Genomic DNA, 20,430 nt, shown 5'->3' on the forward strand with positions numbered 1-20,430 from the left:
CCTGATCAACCACAACGACACCCGTACCAGTGTTTGCTTTATCTATGGCTACGGAAACAATGAGACTGTCTACATCATATTCGGCTTGATAAGTATCTATGTTTGATACTCGGGAGTGACTTGATAGAATATCTATGAATCGTCTCTTGTTGCTGTTGGTTGCAAGGAAATCAGCCTGTGTATTTGTTGGTGAAGGTTGATTTATATGTATATTTGTAGATATTCTCTTAGCAGCTCTCCTTTCCTGTTTACGTCTCTTTATGGTGGGATTGGTTGGATATCCATCAAACACGATAGTACATGATCCTTCATAATATGATTTTATATAGGAAATAATAAGCTTTGAAAATATTTTTATAAGTTACAGGTTGGGACCACACTACACAATGAAGTAAATAACTACCATAAATAAAGTGAACGCAGTCTTCGGGAAAATACGACAGATCGGTAGACTTAAAACATTTGAAAAGAAACGCCTTTTTATTTTTTTCTTAATGATACACTATCAAAAAAATATGGTGGTTTTGGTGCAAGTTCGTACTTGAAGCAGGTTCTCAGTTCCTGAAGATTTTTAACAACAACAACTATCCCGTTAAAAAGTTGCTGCGTATTGACAGGTATTGTTTCATTGTTTATGACAATCCCAGAGTCTATTGCTGCAAGAGGAATTACTTCATCTTGCAGTGAATTATTACAGTCCCAAAATCTTTCCCCTCTTTTGCTGCTAAGGAAGCCATTTCCTTTCCAATGGCTTGATCACAAGTTATTACCATCTGCAATCAGTCCTGACGCGAGGTACATTAGTTCTCCAGATTTTCAACGAAATGTATTACATTCCAAGAACCACTTGCAAAATGTTTGCACGTCCCGATAATCACGAATCTGTCGAGAGGTTCGGTTTTCCTTATCTACTCAGAGAGTGTAAAAGTTTGTTAGTTTTTCTACTGCTTTTGACATTTTCGTACTAAGCGGTAAGGAAGAAATTCACCGCAACAGTCTCATTTATTATGCCTCTACCATGCATAAGTCCGCCTACAGATTTTATCGGGGTTCAGTAATTGCTCTATAACAATATCAGTGGATACTTCCGACCAATATATTCTAGAATAACGAACGGAGAAAAATCCTTCTTTTGTAAACTTTTCCAAGTCTTGTGCTGACATTCGACATTCGTATTCAAGTACCAACTAAAGATACACGTGAGCACCTTTTGCGTATAAATTGCGGCCTGCTGCATGAAAGGTAGGGATCATAAATTTAACTATCTCCACATGCTTCCTTCAGTTTCCAGTTCTTTCCAGTGCAATAAATTCCATGACCAGTATCAATTGATTCATATACTGAAGCTACAATTTTGCGGTTCGATTTTTCCTTTGCTCTTTTACAAATTTTATTTAAGCCACCTACCACTTGAACAAATGCCTCAGACGAAGTTAATTATGCCAATAACTTTTCATTCCTAAGTACCTCTTCACTCTTTCTTATTATTGTATTAAAATAATTGCTTTTTAATTCACTATATCTTACATATAAGCAATAAAACAATGCACATAATATTAGTAGATATGCTCTCAAGGATCGACAGAAAGCATGACCTGACATAAGGTGAAGAATTGTGATTTTAGCATGTACGCTTGATCACAGTTCCTCAATTTTGCTGCCTCTCATGATATAACCTATCGAACCTAAGAAACTTAGAATAGTAAGTGCAAGCCACCCAATTGTACACTGACTGTTGAAAGAGGGCTTCCAACCTCCGATGACATTATAATTTCAGATGCTTTTACAAAAAGAGGTTGGTCGAAAGTAACAATATATGATTTGTTCTTTCGTTTGCTCTCTGAAGCAGCATACATCAAAGCTGTATTGATAACACTCATATTACTTGCTTCTAAATTTATAAAAGGAATCGGCAATACTTTGTTTCGTAACTTTAAAATTAGAGTGTATGTTATGTTTTGGGAATTTAAATTTGTCAATTTTAGAAACATAAATTAACATCAAGATAATTATAATAGTGAAAAAGGATAACTGTCATTAACTTAAATAGCTTGTATCTTTTGGTAGTAATAAAAGAAAAAGTAAGATACATCTTTTATAATTTACTTTACACAAACATACAAGAAATACTAGTAATTATTTACATATTAGTTATGAATAAATAACCTGCACGGAGGAAGACCTCCTGGCATATGAACTCTTCGTACGGAATTAGTTGAGAAGGTAAAACAGCCTTTTCAATTACCGTTGTAGAATCGTAATATGAGTATGACTATGTGTCCTTCTGAGAAACAATACATATCTGAACGAGCCTCAATCCGTTTTTACTCCTTTGTTTATCTTGCTACCCGTTTATATTTTGTTTGGCCTTTCACCTGTTGTATTTATTCTTCAATTTGTTTTTGTTTTTGACTTTCAATGTTCTTTTAAATCTCTGCTTCCTGGAAAGTGAAAATTGCTTGTTTTCCAGGAAGCATTACTTAAACTTATTTTTTTACAATAGTATAATATATTTTTTTTAAATACACATCCAATAGTTCAAAATTATATCACAACTTTACTAATTTGACAGGCTCCTTGCTCTTGAAAATCTGTTTTTATGTAACCATTCCAAAATAGTATTCAGTTCTTTGAGAACAAAAACCCACAAATCCAAAGAATATTAAGCTGGATTCTTGGCCTTAACAATTCACTGTTCATTTCGATGTTTTGTGTCTCCAAATGATTTAAAGCAGATGCAGCTAGTTTCTTGTCATGCACAATTTTAATACTGTTAGGTTTAGGGTTTATTTTCTTTTTCACATTTCGGATATTAGGAGATGGAGTTGATACTGCTTGAGCTGGGGTTATGCACTGTATGCCACCAAGGATGTGAACAGAGCCCTTACCACCCAGAGTACACATGTTTACATCTGTACTGTCATACACAAACTGCATGAAAGAACTGTATTCTATGTAAAGTTGGACACTTTCACTTACATAGTTTTATCAGTCTTTCAAAATCTATCAGTGTCTATTTACAATATTTTGATCTTGTTTCCATGGAGTATTGCCTCTCTATAACAGCAATAATTCAAAAAAGGGAATTTCTAAAGTTAACTTTCCGAAAATTCCTGCAGTGCTTCCTCATATTAAACACTTTAAACAACAAAGGTACACAATTCAATGCTCATTTCGTTGTGATTCAAGAGATGAATTACTCACATGATAGCTGCAGATGAAATAATGAAAAAAAAAATCTTTACGAAACGTTATTATAAAGTTCTTTATGCAATTCAGATAAACACAATTATAAGAACTGTAAATTATTATTCCTTTTGGTTTCGTCGGAATAATGTATAACTTTCAGAATATATTTATTATGTATTCGTGTACTTGTCCAATTTCTTGAGTGTACGGTGATTTCCATGCAGTGTTGCCATGTTACAGCCGAAACATTCAAAAGAAGGAATTTTGGACACTAAATCTTAAATAGTTCCCGCTATTAGTTACCTTTAACAGGTACTACGGAACATTGCTTTATGTAGTATGAAAGCTTATTTTATTGCGATTCTAGCGAGGTATAATTTGTAACAATTGACTAGTTAGTGTGCTTGCTATATTATTTTAAACCTAAATCTGCGACTTCCTTCGTAAATATTGGGTGTTCAGCCATTTTCCAAGATAGTGGCTTAAGCACAATTTTATTTTTGGAGACTATATATTTTGAGTTCTAAAGGTATATGTTCATACAAAGTCCCTTGCTTGTATGAATTTTTTCTAAACCTTCATTTTTAAGCTAATAATGACTGGACTAAAATGTGTGTTTACGCTCACATAGAACATATTTCACGGGTGTGCGTATAGTAACACGAAATTATCTTATATAAGGGACACCTTAGTTACCTATTGTATGCATTCATTTGATTATATTAATCCATCCATAATTTTAATTACCAATCCTTGAAGGAGGTAAAACTTGTTTTTAAGCCGATTATTAAATGAACGTGAAAATATGTTTAATATAAAAGTTAATGAAATTATATGGTGCTACGGTGCTGCTATACCAAAATTAATTTAAGTGAACATGTACCTGTACGTTTCATAGAAAATATTCTAGATATGAACACTTTTAACATGATAGAAATTTCATTATTAATACTTGACGATTCAAACAGCGACGTTGTTAATATATTTATGAAAGATACTCATAAAATATTAACAGTAGTATTTATTATCCAAAATGCATTTTCTAAACGAAAACATGCATGTAATATTATTAAAATGTAGATTATATTATTGTATTTGAAAATCAATGTGATAAATTTCAAGTACAATATTTAGCTAAACAAATTTTCCAAGACAAAGTAAATACGTTGAAGATGTTACACGTGATTTTCGCAATTACTATTTGACAGTTTCACCTCAACAAAAAATGCATTGTTATCATTTGTTAATGCATAACTTCAATAATTCACTATGTCTACGAAATCCTGCTACCGTTAAAATTACCTACAGCTCATAAACAATATGAGATAGAAACATACGTTTTTTTTGCAACGTGCTTTACCCATATCTGGAAGTTTCCTTTCCCCTTTTTGCAGATTGTGATTTGAACGACAATGACGACACTACAGGAGTTGACCCAATATTATGGTGGTGTGCTGAGTCTGGGAAATCACCAGTAAATATTTAGCGAAAATTCCACTGGCAGTATGAAAGAGATCCTCCATCAAAGGCATCCATAAAGCAGCCATTAGATTGGGCGCGAAATTTTTAGACAGGTAACGTAATGAACATGCCACGTAGTGGACGACCGTGTGTTGAGCAAGCAATTGTGGACAACGTGCAAATTACATTTCAACACAGCCCTCATAAATCGGTTATTCGTGCGTCACGGGAATAGCAAGTACCGAAATCAACCATTCATAAGGTTACATTTTCGTGCCTATAAGGTGCAACTTACGCGAGCTGAGGAGCAAAATGACCTTCCTCAGCGTGCTGCATTTGCTGTTTCCATGCTGGACTCAATTGAACACGACAATCGATATCTACAAAGGGTGATGTTTTCTGTTGAAGCCGCGTTCTTTGTGTCAGGACATGTTAACCGCCATAACGTTCGGATATTGGATTTTGAGCATCCGCAGGTCATTCATGAAAATGTTCTCGATAGCTCAAAACTTAACGTTTGGTGTGCTCTTTTGCATGGTAAAGTAATCAATCCATTTCCTTTGCTAGGTGTGGCTTACTACGACATCCTTTATGAGAAACTATTCCTTCAGTTGTTCGAACTGCAGCCAACCATAATCTTCCAACATGATAGGGCACCTCATTATTGGTCTCTAGACGTTTTGAACCTTTTGAATCGCCTTTTTCTAAGAGATGGATTGGCTGTGATGAACCAATCACCTGGCCCGTGCGCTCACCTAATATCACCCCATTGGATTTTTTCTTTTGAAGGTAAGTCAAGAATCGTGTCTACGAAACCCCTGTTCAGGACCTTGTCGCACTTCGTATACGAATTGCTGCGGTTCTTGAAAATGTTGATGATGCTATTGTGCAGTGTGTTTGGATGCAAGCTCAAATATCGTCTCATCCTGAGGGCAACTAAAGGGGCACATGTAGAAGGGCAAAGGAAACTGTTCAATATTCCATTGTTATCCTCTGGTTTTGTAATGAAAATCTATTTATAAGCAGTGATGATTTCAAAAGATTCTTCCCGGAGTTGTCAATATATGAACGAGGGAGAACTTCTATAACACTGATAGTCCACTTAGTAATTGATCAAAGATATGGCCCCGAAGGGGGAAATTTCTTAGGTAGACAGGGTCTCAAATTCTCCCTCAGGTCACCCTCTGAAATTATCACTGTGTGAAAGATTTTAACTAATAGAACATCACATTTATTTCTCGTTCTACGTTTTGAAATGGCAAGATCATAATTTAAAGAGAATTATAATATGTAAAAGCATAAAGAATTATAATACTAATGAAGTAAATATTATCATGTGAATTATCTAAAAGAATTTCTAGTCGGATTAAAACTCGAATATTCGTTTGGATTGCACTTCAAAATAAGTCCTTTACATATAAGCCCTTTACTGGAAAGGCATGTTTAACTCCAATTACTTAATCAATATTTTTACTAATATACTTTTATTGTAATATCTTTAGTATTCAATGTCGTATACGCTTCATTTCCCAAAGCAAAATTTCGCAAATGTATAGTGGACTAGTGAATATTCGCAAAAATTACCGTTTAGTTTACGTAAATGCTGCATCGCCTCATTTTAAACTTTGTAAACTAATAATAATAATAATAATAATAATAATAATAATAATAATAATAATAATAATAATAATAATAATTATTATTATTATTATTATTATTATTATTATTATTATTATTATTATTATTATTATTATTATTATTGTCGTATCTTTATCAAAAAATTTCAGGCTTGGTCAATGAGTTCAAGAAATCATATGCTACTTATGCTTTCTATACCAGGTAGATATACCTATTTTGGTCTCTATTTGAAATGTTATTTAAAGGAATCCGATAGAAACACAAAGAGAAACTTCGAGAACAGGTAAAGAATACTTTGGTGGGACTCTAACTAACCTTTGAAAGTGCTTTACGATATACAGGCAAACGCCTTAGATCACTTGTTTCTTTTCTTTAAGTTAACGGATTCATCGAACGTATCTAAGCAACTACACTCTACTTTCTACGCTGTTATACGTTTTAATTACTTTCAGTAATCTTGAACGACAGGGACACGAACAAAACAACAACTAGGACAGTTAAAATTGCAAAAGGCTCTCCCACTGGGAATTGAACTCGAGACCCTATGCCCCAAAGGTGCACGTTCTAGCCACTAGACTGGCGGGGAGAGCAATCGAAATGTATTTTGTAGTGTCTGAAGCTAAAGTTATTTCGTTCTGATGTAATATCTCTATTGATTTTTTTGTTTACCATATTCGCTACTTTGACGAAATTTTATTCGTCAATTAATATTATATAAATTATCACAATTATTTATCATCTGTCATGGAAATTCTTTGGTGTATTCGCAGTAGAAACGAAGATCCAGTTACTGATACGAGTCAGGATGCAGATTTCTAACAGATTTTCAGAATGCCTCAGTGGAAAGTAGTGGTTCCTAACCTGAGGGCGCGCAGCCTTCCCCTAGGGATTTGTGAAGAGCGAGTAAGGAGTTGAAAACTACTGGTACAAATAAACTGTGAAATGAAGGAAGCACCACTTATAATGACTCTTTAAAATTTAGCATGATAATTTTATAATGACCATTTAAAAATAATACTGCTGTAGGAGGGCATGCAAACGTCTTGCTGGAAATAAATATAAATTCCTGCGATTATTATTATTGTTATTATTTGTCTCCCACTTCTTGGCTGAGACGTGAACCATTAACCATCTTGCCCATTTCTCCCCTGTTTCCTTGTCGTGGCCCAGATTCCTAGCGATCTGAGGGACAGTTTATCCCATTGTTGCTTGACTTATGATTTCCCCTCGCAGAGTAAGCGATAGTTGTTCTCTACAACCTTTAGAGCGAGGAATTTTGACATCCTGTAGAAATTTGCGTTGTGGTTCGTATCAGCAATGTCAGTAAAGTGGATCTTTCCACTGTGCATCATTATCATCAGAAGTATTCCGCCATTATTGGAACGTCACTTGCCGCAACTGAGAAGCTTCCATGCTCTACGATCTTCTGTTAACCTCTTAATCTTCACATGCAATTTTTCTGTTTTGATATCTCCATAGCCTAATTCTGTTTTGATATATCCTAATTCGTCCCCTCCCTGTCTTTCCTGTCACCATACAGGATCTAGCACGTCCTTGATAATACAGTTCCTTCTTAACCAATGTCCCAATCAGTCTATCTTCCACTTCTTAATAATATCTGAATTTTTCTTCTACCATTTATAACACTCTCCCATTCATTTTCCTCAAAACCTAGCTAATTATCTCCATTCTCCTCCACATCTATACTTCGAAGCCTTCAATTGTTACTCGTTATTTTTGCGAAGCGTAATGTCCATGCTTCTGCACTATACAGTACAGTAAAATACAGTACGTGAAGCATTTTATGAGTCTTTTTACAACTCTTTATTCAAGGTCCCACAAAATAGTATTTTCTTTCTCCTAAAGGCATCTTTCACCATGCCTATCCTTGCTTTTATTTCATGTTCGCACGCTACATCATCACTATTTATACTACTCGGATAACGAAATCTAGTCACCTGTTCTATTTTCTCCGCTCCTACTTCTATATTTGACACCAACTGCTTCGTTCCAATCACCATGGATTTTCTATTTGTAACATTTATTTTCCCCCTATATTCTTCACAAGCCTTTCTGAAGTTTTCTACTTCTTATTGATTTTCCTTTTTTTATTCTGCAACAATAGCCATATCATCCCGAAATCGTACACACCTAATGGTACTACCTCCTACCGAAATGCCATCTTCATCATGTAGACTCTTTTTTGCTATCTCTTCTAGATAGATATCAAATACTGTTAGCGAGAGACATCATCAATATCGAACTCCGCTTACAATTGCACTCTCTACTATGTATCCACCAGTGAATTTCCATGACAGATCATAAATAATTCTGATAATTTATATAATATTTATGAACGAATATATAAAACAACCTATATCAATAACATTCACCATTTGCCGAAGTAACGATTATGGTAAACAAAAAATCAATACACATATTACATCAGGTGAAATAGGCTTAAACATCAGATACTACAAAATACATTTCAGTTGCTCTCCCTGCCAGACTAGTGGCTAGCACGTGCGCTTCTGTTGTACGGGGTTTCGGGTTCGATTCCCGGTGGGAGAGTCTTTGCAATTTTAACTGTCCTTCTTGTTTTTATGTTCGTGTCCCTGTCGTTCAAGGTTACTGGAAATAACTAAAACGTATAACCGAGTAGAAATAGAAAGGGGACGCGGTGGCTCTGTGGTAGAGCGTTCACCTCCAGTGCTTGGGGTTCCTGGTTCGATCCCAGCTCGAGCCGTGTGGTCTTTGTGGTGGACAAACACCGTGCTCGTGGGTTTTCTCGGGGTACTCCCGTTTCCTCCCACTTTCTACTTTCCAACATTTCATTCCTTTCTCATCATTACCGTCTCCTTTAGTCTAACCGGCATAACTGTGGGATGTAAAACTGAAATATTTCATTTCATTTTAGAAAATAGAGAGAAGTTACTGATATACGTTAGGTGAATCAGTTAACTTAAAGAAAAACAAACAAGCGGTCTAAGGTGTTTGTCTGTAGATCGTAAAGCGCTTTTAAATGTTAGTTCGAGTCCAACCAAAGTATTTTTTACTTGTTCTCTAAGTTTCTCTTTGTGTTTCTATCGGATTCCATTAAATAAAATTTCGAATAGAGACCAAAATTGGTATATCTACCTGATATAGAAAGCATAAGTAGCATATGATTTCGTTGAACTCATTGACCAAGCCTGAAATTTTCTGATAAAGATACGACTATAATAATAATAATTATTATTATTTTTATTATTAGTTTACAAAGTTTAAAATGAGGCGATGCAGCATTTACGTAAACTAAATGTTAATTTTTGCGAATATTCACTAGTCCACTATACATTTGCGAAATTTTGCTTTGGGAAATGAACCGTATACGACATTGAATACTAAATATTACAATAAAAGTATATTAGTAAAAATATTGATTAAGTAATTGGAGTTAAACATGCCTTTCCAGTAAAGGACTTATTTTGAAGTGCAATCCAAACGAATATTCGAGTTTTAATCCGACTAGAAATTCTTTTAGATAATTCACATGATAATATTTACTTCATTAGTATTATAATTCTTTATGCTTTTATCTATTATAATTCTCTTTAAATTATGATCTTGCCATTTCAAAACGTAGAACGAGAAATAAATGTGATGTTCTATTAGTTAAAATCTTTCACACAGTGATAATTTCAGATGGTGACCTGAGGGAGAATTTGAGACCCTCTCTACCTAAGAAAGTCCCCCTTTCAGGGCCATATCTTTGATCAATTACTAAGTGTACTATCAGTGTTTTAAAAGTTCTCCCTCGTTCATATATTGACAATACCCCGGGAAGAATCTTCTGAAATCTGTTTGGAAAGAAGTGGGCACAAAATGATTTTAGAAACAACACATACGATTATGAGAGCTGAAAATAGTAATAACCTGTGCAAACATAGATAGAATGTGTTATGACAAGATTCGAGAGATGACGTAAGTATGGTTTGGTAATTAGAGTAAGATTGATGTATAATACCGTTAGTGTATTTGGTAAATACTTGAAAAATAATTAATTGAGTTGCTGTTAGCTTCAGCTTAAGAATGAAGGTATCAAATAATTAAAATACGTATTTTTAGAATATAATAATTTTCGCAGTCGAAATTGAGAATCTACACAAACAATTAAAAAAGGTGAAATGTGTTTCCAATACAGCAAATTAAATTCAGCTTATCAAAACCAGTGATAATATCGTTACTAGTGAAAATCGTAGTATTCAGTTTCTACTTGATATAGGAGCAATAGTATCTGCCATAAGTTTAGTACATGAAGAAAATGGTTTTCGGAGAAACAATTTAGGGAGTTTCCGTATATTTTCAGAAATGAGATACTTCATCCTTTACTACTATGGGATCCATCAACGTAACAGTTAACTTTCAGAATACCCAGTATCAACTATGTTTAGTTATCATTCAAAAATGCATATCAATACCAATTTTGGGTCGAGATTGGATCGATGTGTTAACCCCAATGTGGAGACAACAAAATTTTCACAATTTTCTTAATCACAAGCTGTTGGCGCCTGTTACATACGAAGAAAACGATATATAATAATACCAACAAACACTTTTGAAAGACTATGAGTCAGTATTTTCTATCAATATCGATAAAAAAGTGCAAGGGTACAAAGTTACAATTCCAATGCAAGAGGAAGGAATCTCAATATATAGAAAGGCATATGAAATTGCAAATGCTTTATTAAATTCTGTCAAATAAAATATAGTCAAATTATGTAGGTTAAATATTTTATATAAAGTGGAATATTCTGATTGGGCAACTCCAATGTTAGTAGTTCGTAAAAAGAATGGTGATCTAGTTTATGTTTTGATTTTAAACAAGCGGCAAATCGTTATACGGAAAAATGTGCATGTCTAATCCCTAGAATCCAGGACATTTTGAAAAAGTTGGTAGGAGCACGTTACTTTGTTGTATTGGATTTGAGCAATGTGTACTTACAATTAAAAGTAGATGAAAGATGAAAGCTCTTCTAAATATCTTGTAATTACTACACCTTGGGGACTTTACAGGCACACGAGATTGCCTTTTCTGTCGAATTGTTCACCACAAATTTTTCAACGATTTATGGATCACGCACGTGGTTTACAATTTCGTACAATGTCCAGAGGAAAACGCATAACCTATCGGATATTCTTGGAAAGCCAATTTGGGTTTAAAAACCAACAGGCGTCTATACCAAAATTTATAAAAGGAGTCTTACAAAGGAAAGTAGGAAGGAATATATATCAAGTAGCAGTAAATGGCACCACCCGTATTTACTATAAACATGCAATTAATTTATTTCTTAAAGAAAATGATCATTTTCCTAAAGAAAAAGCAATACTTGTAATTTCAGGAGAAACAGAAACAGCAAATACAAACCAATTTCGTCAACGGGAGGCACCCAATCGTTGGAGAAAATATCCATGTCTGTCCATAACACATTCTCCAAATGAGATAGAATCAGGAACAACCAGTCATGAAGGTCTGAGATCAACTCGGAAAAGAAACCAACCAGAAAGATGGAGGTATAGTTAATTTCAGGGAATATAGTGCAGGATTACAAAAAGGGGGAGAGTGTTAGCAGTTGGCACGAAGTGGGCACAAAGTGCTTTCAAAAACAACACATACGATTATGAGAGCTGAAAATAGTAATAACCTGTGCAAACATAGATAGAATGTGATATGACAAAATTCGAGGGATGACATAAGTATGGTTTGGTAATTAGAGTAAGATTGTGATGTATAACAACGTTAGTGTATTTGGTAAATACTTGAAAAATAATTAATTGAGTTGCTGTTAGATTCACCTTAAGAATAAAGTTATCGAATAATTAAAATACGTATTTTTTTTTAGATTGCAATAAAATCATCACTGCTTATAAATATTTTGTCATTACAAATGAGAGGATAATAATAGAATATTGAACATACTTAATATTTTATTTTTAGCTATGGATTTTAATTTTCAATTCATATAATTTTCCGTTCTAATCAAATTTGAAAGAAAAATAGTTGAAAAAGAGCTATTCAAAGAAATGTTCTCTGTTTTCTGATGAAAATAGGAACACATTTTGAAAAACAAAGACTTCTTACAGGATTTGAAGACATAAACTTCTAATTGATAGACTATTGGTCCAAACCGCTCGACCATTTCGTATGACTTTGCAGAGGCTCTTTTGACTTTTGTGTAAAGTTGTTTTCTGCTTTTCATCCGTTTTTTGTTTATTTCGGTACGACTATGCGTTTGCGGTGAATATTTGGGCGTTACAGGTCTTGCAATATATAAAAGTATTTCTAAATATAACACATTCGATTTTACGTCCTAATAACTTATATAAAACAGCTTGCATCCTTGAAATGATTGTGATTGGAGTGATCGTAAATGTTTTCATATATATATATATATATATATATATATATATATATATATATATATATATATATATATATATATAGTAGAATAGTTTGTTGTAAACCTGTACACACTTACCCGAAATGTCTGCAAAATGAGACATTCTCTTCTATCCGAGATACCAAAGTTTACTATTGAGTAGCCATATATTGAATGTTCACGTGTATTATCCGTACATTTGTACAAATAAGCTTCAGAACGTGCAGCTAATACAATGTAGTACAGATTAGTGCTCCATTTCCTCTTTTCTTCAGCTAAATAGATTTTTATGTAACCCCTGCTGGAAAAAGTCTTGAACTTCAAAGACATGTGGCCATCAAAAGTCTTCCATGAAGTTTCATTATTCTCGGTCACCTCAATAAACATATTTTCTGAAATTAAGTTATTTAGAAAATATGAATATTTTGTAATATAGCTGAAGGGATATCTTTAATCTAACTTTCCACGTATATGCCAATTAGCCTAAAAGGTAAATGCAAGTAAATAAATATTGAAACGAAATATCTCTCAAGACAAACTCACGGAAAGTACGTTCTCATTCAACAACTCACATGACTTTGAATCTATTGCCTTCCACTAGATTCGAATGTACTATTACTTACTTACTTACACACTATTAAAAGTATATATCTGCCGTTAATTAATCTTTCAAGATATCAAAGATCAGTTCTAGACAGTGGACTAAGTAAGAATCATTCTATTTTATCCAAATTCAGTTATCTATGGGCCAGGAAAGATAACTGGTCCAATGAATAGAAAATATTTATATATTAATATTAAATATTTATGTATTAATTATTTTTTCATATTTAATATTTATCTCGCGCACTTTTGTTTACAAAGACCACATAAGTTCGTAATACATTTCTTTTTTCGCTTTAACACAAGTACAGGATTCTTTGGGCCTTATGCAGAGTCGTTCTGATGCGTGATTAGTGTCATACTGAAGAGTTCGACTAACATATGTTTCCTGCAGTAGTCAGGCCTTTAGTATGATACTAATCATACGTCAAAACGACTCTGCATAAGACGGTTTGTGTTTTGTTAGAATTGGTTTTATGATATTCAAAGAACTTTACAATTTTAATAGCCTATTTCTCCGTAGAATTAAAGCTTATCCCTGAGTAACCTCTTTACCTTTTATTCTCGATAGTGACTGCCGTAAATAATCTAGTTGAAATTATTTAAGAAAACAGATTTCTCATTTTATGCAGTTATAATTTCGAATGTCTTCTGTTCGCTTGTTCCCATAATAAACAAATGTAAGACGATCAATGTATTCTATTAATAAATTGTTTTTCTGAACGATTAAAAGCAAGCAGTAATATTAGTTTTAAATTATTTATTACTAGCTGAAATACCTCGTCTTCGCAAGGATAGAACAGATTTATACCACTATACCCCTTCCTCGTCCCTCACTCTCGATGCCTTCAGCGTTGCTGTCACCAAACCTTCATTCAAAGTAAAGACGTCAGTGAAATAAATATCCAAGACCAAAGGCTTCGGCATTACCATCCCTAAGCCTTTGTTACGAGAAAAGGAACGAGTTAAATAAATGACAGAGAGCAACGCCGAAGGTGTTGCCAATGATCACTTTTGGGCAACATCGAGTGGAATGAAGGAATTAGTGAAATAAATAACGAAGAGATCCCTTAAGCGTTACCTCATCACTAATATTAGTCATTTACGATTATTTTTACACATACCCTCTTAACAACCTCTAGACTATCTTGCTTAAATATCATCTGAAGTATCACCAATCATCTCGGCGACTCCAGAAACCATGAATTCATCACTAATATTTGTCATTTTCGAATATATTTGTATATGTTTCTCTTCATAACCCCCTAAGAATGCTGAGTGTGTTTTAACCCCACAGGAAGTTTGGTTCAAATGGCTCCAAGTATTCCAAAGCTATGACTTAATATACACATATACGTATGTATATTTTCTGTAGATAAATGTCTCTATTTCCCGCCTTACAACAAAAATTTTCAGAAACACTTGGACATGGGTCCGTTTATGGCTAATGAGGATATCATACACACAGTTTCATCTTCCTAACTTGACGGACTCGTGGGATACTCAATTTCTCGTGTAAATCATAGTCCTCCGTTTTCCCCCTTAGGACATGTACTTTAATGAATTTAATATTTTATGATTTTGAGGGAAGCTACAGTTGATAATCAAGGCAAGTATAATTGGAATTTGTTACAGTAGTTATTGTATGATGCTATCAAAGAGGCCCACATTCGCTTTTATATCATACGCTAGCTGAAATGTCCCGCCTTCGCAAGGGTAGAACAGATTTATTGGAAGTTTGTGAACCTCTCACTACTTTGGGATACGTCTTTTAATGAAAGTGTAAGATAAAAATCTGTAATGTCACTTCGTTCTTATCCTCAGTCCTCACTCTCCCATACTTTCGCCAATGACGTCGTTGAAAGTAAAGATATAAGTGAAATACATGACGAAGAGCCTTTGGTGTTGTTGCCCCTGTCGATTCTCAGGTAAATTGACATGCATGAGAAGAATAAGGGTAGCAGGAATGCCTTTATGCAACACATTTATGGGAAGTATGTGAATCGCTTATCCTTGTACGATACGCATTTAAATTGAAATATAGGGTAAAAATCCGTAATATCAATCTCATCCTATCCACACCTTCACTCCCTTATGCCTTCGTCTTCAAATCATTAAAATTAAAAGAATGTGTTGAATAAATATATGCATTAAGGAGCAACCCCTTTAAATCTGCCGTCCCCACGCCTTCGTGCACACAAAAAATGTGTGAAATAAATAATAATAAGAGACGTTGAATACTTTGCCAATTTCAATTCCTGGGTAACGCCAAGTAACACGAGTAAAGAAGATCAACGCCTTACCCTTTGGAAATAAACAATTGAGTGAAATAAATAATGAATAACAACACCCCGGCGTAGTCCCTGTCAATTCTTGGGCAACGTCAAGTGAAATTAATAGCTAACGAGGGAAAGGTGTGATATCACTCACAAGGGAAGCTATCCAACTCCTCGACGAGTATCGCATTGAAACTTGCACAAATGGAAGGACATGTTGAAAGATGGAAATATGCATACTCCTACGATTCGCAACATCGTCGAACAGGAAATAGAATGAACGTTCCCCCATAGCCCCTGGATCGTTCCCTCGAGACCCCAATTACCACCAACTCTTATCATCTTGAGTTTGCAACATTTGTCTTCGTGAGAAAAGAGTTCCAGTGTATTCTGCCATGTATGACCAGAGTACATAACTTTCAGGGACTATGGGGGAATGATAATGCTATTTCCTGTTCGACGATGTTGCGAATCGTAGGACTAAGCATATTTCCATCTTTCAACATGTCCTTCCATTTGTGCAAGTTTCAATGCGATATTCGTCGAGGAGTTGGATAACTTCCCTTGTCAGCACCAAATTTGGTGGAATAGGTAATGAAAATAGAAAAGTACACTCATGTCCAAAATGATTGTCGCATATCTATAACTGTCTTCTTGTAAGAATATAATTTGATGATTTTGCAGGGTACTTTTAATACTGATACTATGTGTATAATCGGGAAATGTATATTTGTGGTAAATTTCGTGGGAAAAGAATTATAAATACGAAAATAACAATGAGTAAGACAAAATTTTGTTAAATGGACAAGAAGGTGTTATTTTCGTTTTATTGTTTACTGCTCTTTTGACATGAAATTTGCCACATACATGTCTTTGCCGATTATACACATACTAACATTATAAGAAATACCGGGCGAATTCGTTATCAAATTATATTCCTACAACAACATATTTATAGATATGCGACAACAATTTTGGACATGAGTGTACATGTGAAAACATTCGTTTCGTAGACGATCGGAATCAGAAATAATGGGCCTTACAGTTCTAGAGGAATATGATTTGTCAATCAGATATTGATGGGACGAAGCCTTTGCTCCCTGTTGCAGCCAATGCTGAACACGTTAAATAAAGTAGAATGAAAACAGAAAAGATGAGCTGAACAGAAAATGCACCTATGTCCGCCCTCAGTCCCACCAGGCGAATTTCAGGATACTAAATTGCTGGTAACCAAGCACACCAATAATTCACCATACTGTTTTAGGAAAGTTGACATAAAAATGTGCAAAATTGAGGAATTTTTCTCAACTTTTGTAAACAAATTACGTGAATCATTGGCTTTCTGGTCGCCAATGAATGCACCGTATAAAGCGGCCAATGATTTTTTTTTAACCGTGTAGCTCCAGCTGGGCTGGGCATATTTTTGAAATATAAAATCGGCCCTTTAGGGCACCATCTTAGTTCTCTAGCTTGGAAATTATTGTAATTGTGACAAATTACTTTGCTAATGGTATTCAATATACATGCTAAAACTCATTACTTTAGTAATTTCTTCTAATTGTTCGGAAATGTTAGTATGTTTTAACTACCCTATTTTCCCTTGATATCATTTACACTTCAACTGCCCATTTGGACACAGATTCTCACAGTGTTCCACATACACGTACTATGTTCGATTGACTCATGGTCTTCGACGTCCCAAAGCACTACGTTTCCCTCTTTATCTCCTACAGCAGTTGATGTAACCCGGTGTCGCATGTTCTGGCCTTGCACACAAATATTCACTTAAGCACCAATAGTTTTCTCTGAACTGGTTTGTTTATAATGCAATAGTTCCACAGCACGCGTAGTGAAAGTTTGACATAACAAACTGGTCTGGTCTTCCAGATCTGTTTATGCCTCCTTACTACAAATCAATTAGCACCTTGATGGCTGAGTAAGCCTCAACGTTCCATAGACCAGTTCAGAAAATACAAGTCGCAGATTCGAGTTTCGTCTTCGACATCGATTTGTTTGTATTTTCTTAATATTATCTCATTGGCCTAACTAGTGATGCATCCTGATGGACAAGAGATAAGGTGGGTAATGGTAAGCGCACTTGATAGATTTAGTATACAAGCATTCGGCTGGTGTGACTGAGGGCGAACATTGGTGCATTTTCTGTTCAGCTCATCTTTTCTGTTTTCATTCTGCTTTTTAAAACTTCTTCTGCATTGGCCGCAACAGCGAGCAAAGGCTCCGTCCCATCAATATCTGATTGACAGATCATATTTCTTCAGAACTGTAGGGCCCATTATTTGTGATTCCGAACGTCTGCGAAACGAATGCTATTCCCGTTATCTACTCCTACACTGAATTTGGTGCAATTATCTCTGAGTGACATCACACCCTTCGCTTGTAAGAGTAATGTCTTTGGTGTTTCCCACTTGAAAATATTTTAAAAAAGAGTGAAATCGGTAACGAAGAGGGTTAGTCCTGTTGATTTCCGGGCAACACCAAGTAAAGTGAATAATAAAGATCAACGCCTTTTGCTTTACCCCTTTGAAAAGCAAGGAATGAGTGAAATAAATAGCGAAGAGAAACGCCTTCCCGGGCAACACTGACAAGGAATGTATGCGAACCGTTACAGTTAGATATTTATGAAAATTGGTACGCTGACTAACTGTGGATGGCCAATCATCGTGGTGATAGTCACTCGGTGAAGACATGCTTTGTTTAACAGCTACGTATAATACATATATTAAGCAGTGACCGGGTGCGGCTGTGCTGAGTTATAGCCCAAAACGACGGGAAAAGCTAGAAAATGAAAAATATATTCAGGCAACTTGATACCTACGGGAGGTGGACACGTGACCAAGAACATGGCAATACTTTCACATAAGCAGTGTTGCCATACCAATAAAAACTTATAGTTTTTGAAATAGAACGTATACCATTTTATGCCATTAAACATTTGGCCTAAAACGTGAAATGAAATAAGCAAAAGGTGGGAAACGAAATAATCAAATTACGGGTCCGTCAAGAGAAACGAATAAATGTACAACAACAACAAGACTGCAGAAGCAGCAAATGCACTATAGGGAGTAAACTACAGCATGCAGAGAATCCAGTGACTAACGGCCTTGATACAGGATTAACCTAAAAATGGCACATATTAGAGTTGCCGTAGAAAAAAGAAGAAATCCCATGTTACATAATGCGGAAATATGAACATCAAGTCTTACTGTAGCTCAGCATTTCTAACGGCGTTTGTGTGCAATCGATATCTCGAATCGTTTCCGAGAGCTATAAAACGAACTGTGTTGGGGTTGCAACACTGCATAAAATCCTGCATGCTTTCGAAAGGGCAGAAACGACATTGTTGCGCCTGAAAAAAGTACAGAAAAGCCATGGATCGAAAGGTAAGAAACACGTGACAAGAAAGTAAGTCAGAATCGATTCGAAAATATTAATGAACTGTGATAGGTGTTAGTCGAGAGTATAGGAAACGCCAGCATGTGAGACAACGATGAAGACCAAACACACTGCATTCAGGTAACCAGTAATGTGCAGGCGCAAAATTTGTTAACATAATACACAAATACATACAAGAGAAAAGCCATAGATAATATGGAAAAATAGGTATATTTCTTGTAATAGTCGCACACTCGGTATGACGTATCAAGCTCGTTAGTCACCGAATGATATGCATGCTCTGGCTTACTCCCTTCTGTACGCTTGTTCCTTCTGCAATCTTATTGTTGTTGTACATTTGTTCGTTTCATTGTACGAACCCCATAAATTTTCAACTGTAGAGCCTCACATCTCCCTTATTTGGCAATACTAATACCTTCCTTTTGTTTATTTTCTTTCAGATTTTATGACAATTGTTTTAACGCCATAACGTGGTATACATTTTATTTGAAAAACTATAAGTTTGTGTTGGGATGGCAACACTGCTTGTGTGATACTACTGCTGTATTCTTGGTCATGTGTCCCTCTCCGTAGGTATCAGGTTACCTGTACACATTTTTCATTTTCTGCCTTTCTCCGGCGTTTTTTGGGGTATTACTCGGCCAGTGGCGTAGCACACTTTTGCGGGCCACCCCGCAAAGTATAGAGAAGGGGCCCCACTTGTAAAGCCGACAGAAGTAAGGTTGAAGTTCTACTTCTTTAAAACTTTATTCATCGCAAGAGTTTGGCTTCCCCCCACTGCGGGGGTTGCGGGGGCAGCTGCTACGCCACTGTACTCGGACAGCCTCACCCGGTTACTGTTTGATATATGTATTACACGTAGCAGTAAACAAAGCAGTAAACCGAGTGACTATCACCATGATGATTAGTAACCCACAATTAATCAACGTATCAATTTTCATTAATATCTACGTAACTGTCACGGTTCGCATACGTCCCTTGTGAGTGAAATTAATAACAAAGAGCACCACCTTCAGTTAATTAAAAAAATAATAAATTAGTGAAATAAACAAGGATGTCAATTCCCAGGACGGCTAAGATATTTCTTCTTGCCTAAACTTGGGCTTAAATGTCATTGAGTGTGTCACCAATCATCTCAACGACCCACAAACCTATGGAGCCAACACTAATATAGATTTTTAATTATTTTTACACGTGTTTCCCTTTGCACCTTCTAATTAAGTTCCAGAGTTAAGTTGTAACGTACCCACATATGCGCAGTACATTTTTTATATATAGATAGATACCCCCTTTCGCTCCATTAAAACGGAAATTTTAAGAAACAATGGGACATGAGTGTATTTACTTATTTCTAAGTCTAACGAGGAGTTTATACACCAAGTTTCATCTTCCTAACTTGACGAGTTCGTGAGATACTCAACGTTTCCCAT

General features: G+C 35.2%; 1 protein-coding gene across 2 annotated transcripts in view; it reads right to left on the reverse strand.

Moving 5' to 3' along the window:
* The window catches only part of LOC145663899 (receptor-type tyrosine-protein phosphatase delta-like), a 212,260-nt gene that overhangs the window by 118,552 nt on the left and 73,278 nt on the right, over positions 1-20,430 (reverse strand). Inside the window, exon 6 of one of the 2 annotated variants that reach the window (XM_081730069.1) lies at positions 12,807-13,099. The exons of the other annotated variant lie outside the window; for it this stretch is intronic. Coding sequence (XP_081586195.1) covers positions 12,807-13,099 — 293 coding nt within the window. The remainder of the gene's footprint in view (positions 1-12,806; positions 13,100-20,430) is intronic. 2 annotated transcript variants of the gene reach the window in all.

The sequence above is a fragment of the Thermobia domestica genome, chromosome 11 (assembly GCF_964235325.1).
Source record: "Thermobia domestica chromosome 11, izTheDome1.hap1.1, whole genome shotgun sequence".
NCBI classification, from domain to species: domain Eukaryota; kingdom Metazoa; phylum Arthropoda; class Insecta; order Zygentoma; family Lepismatidae; genus Thermobia; species Thermobia domestica.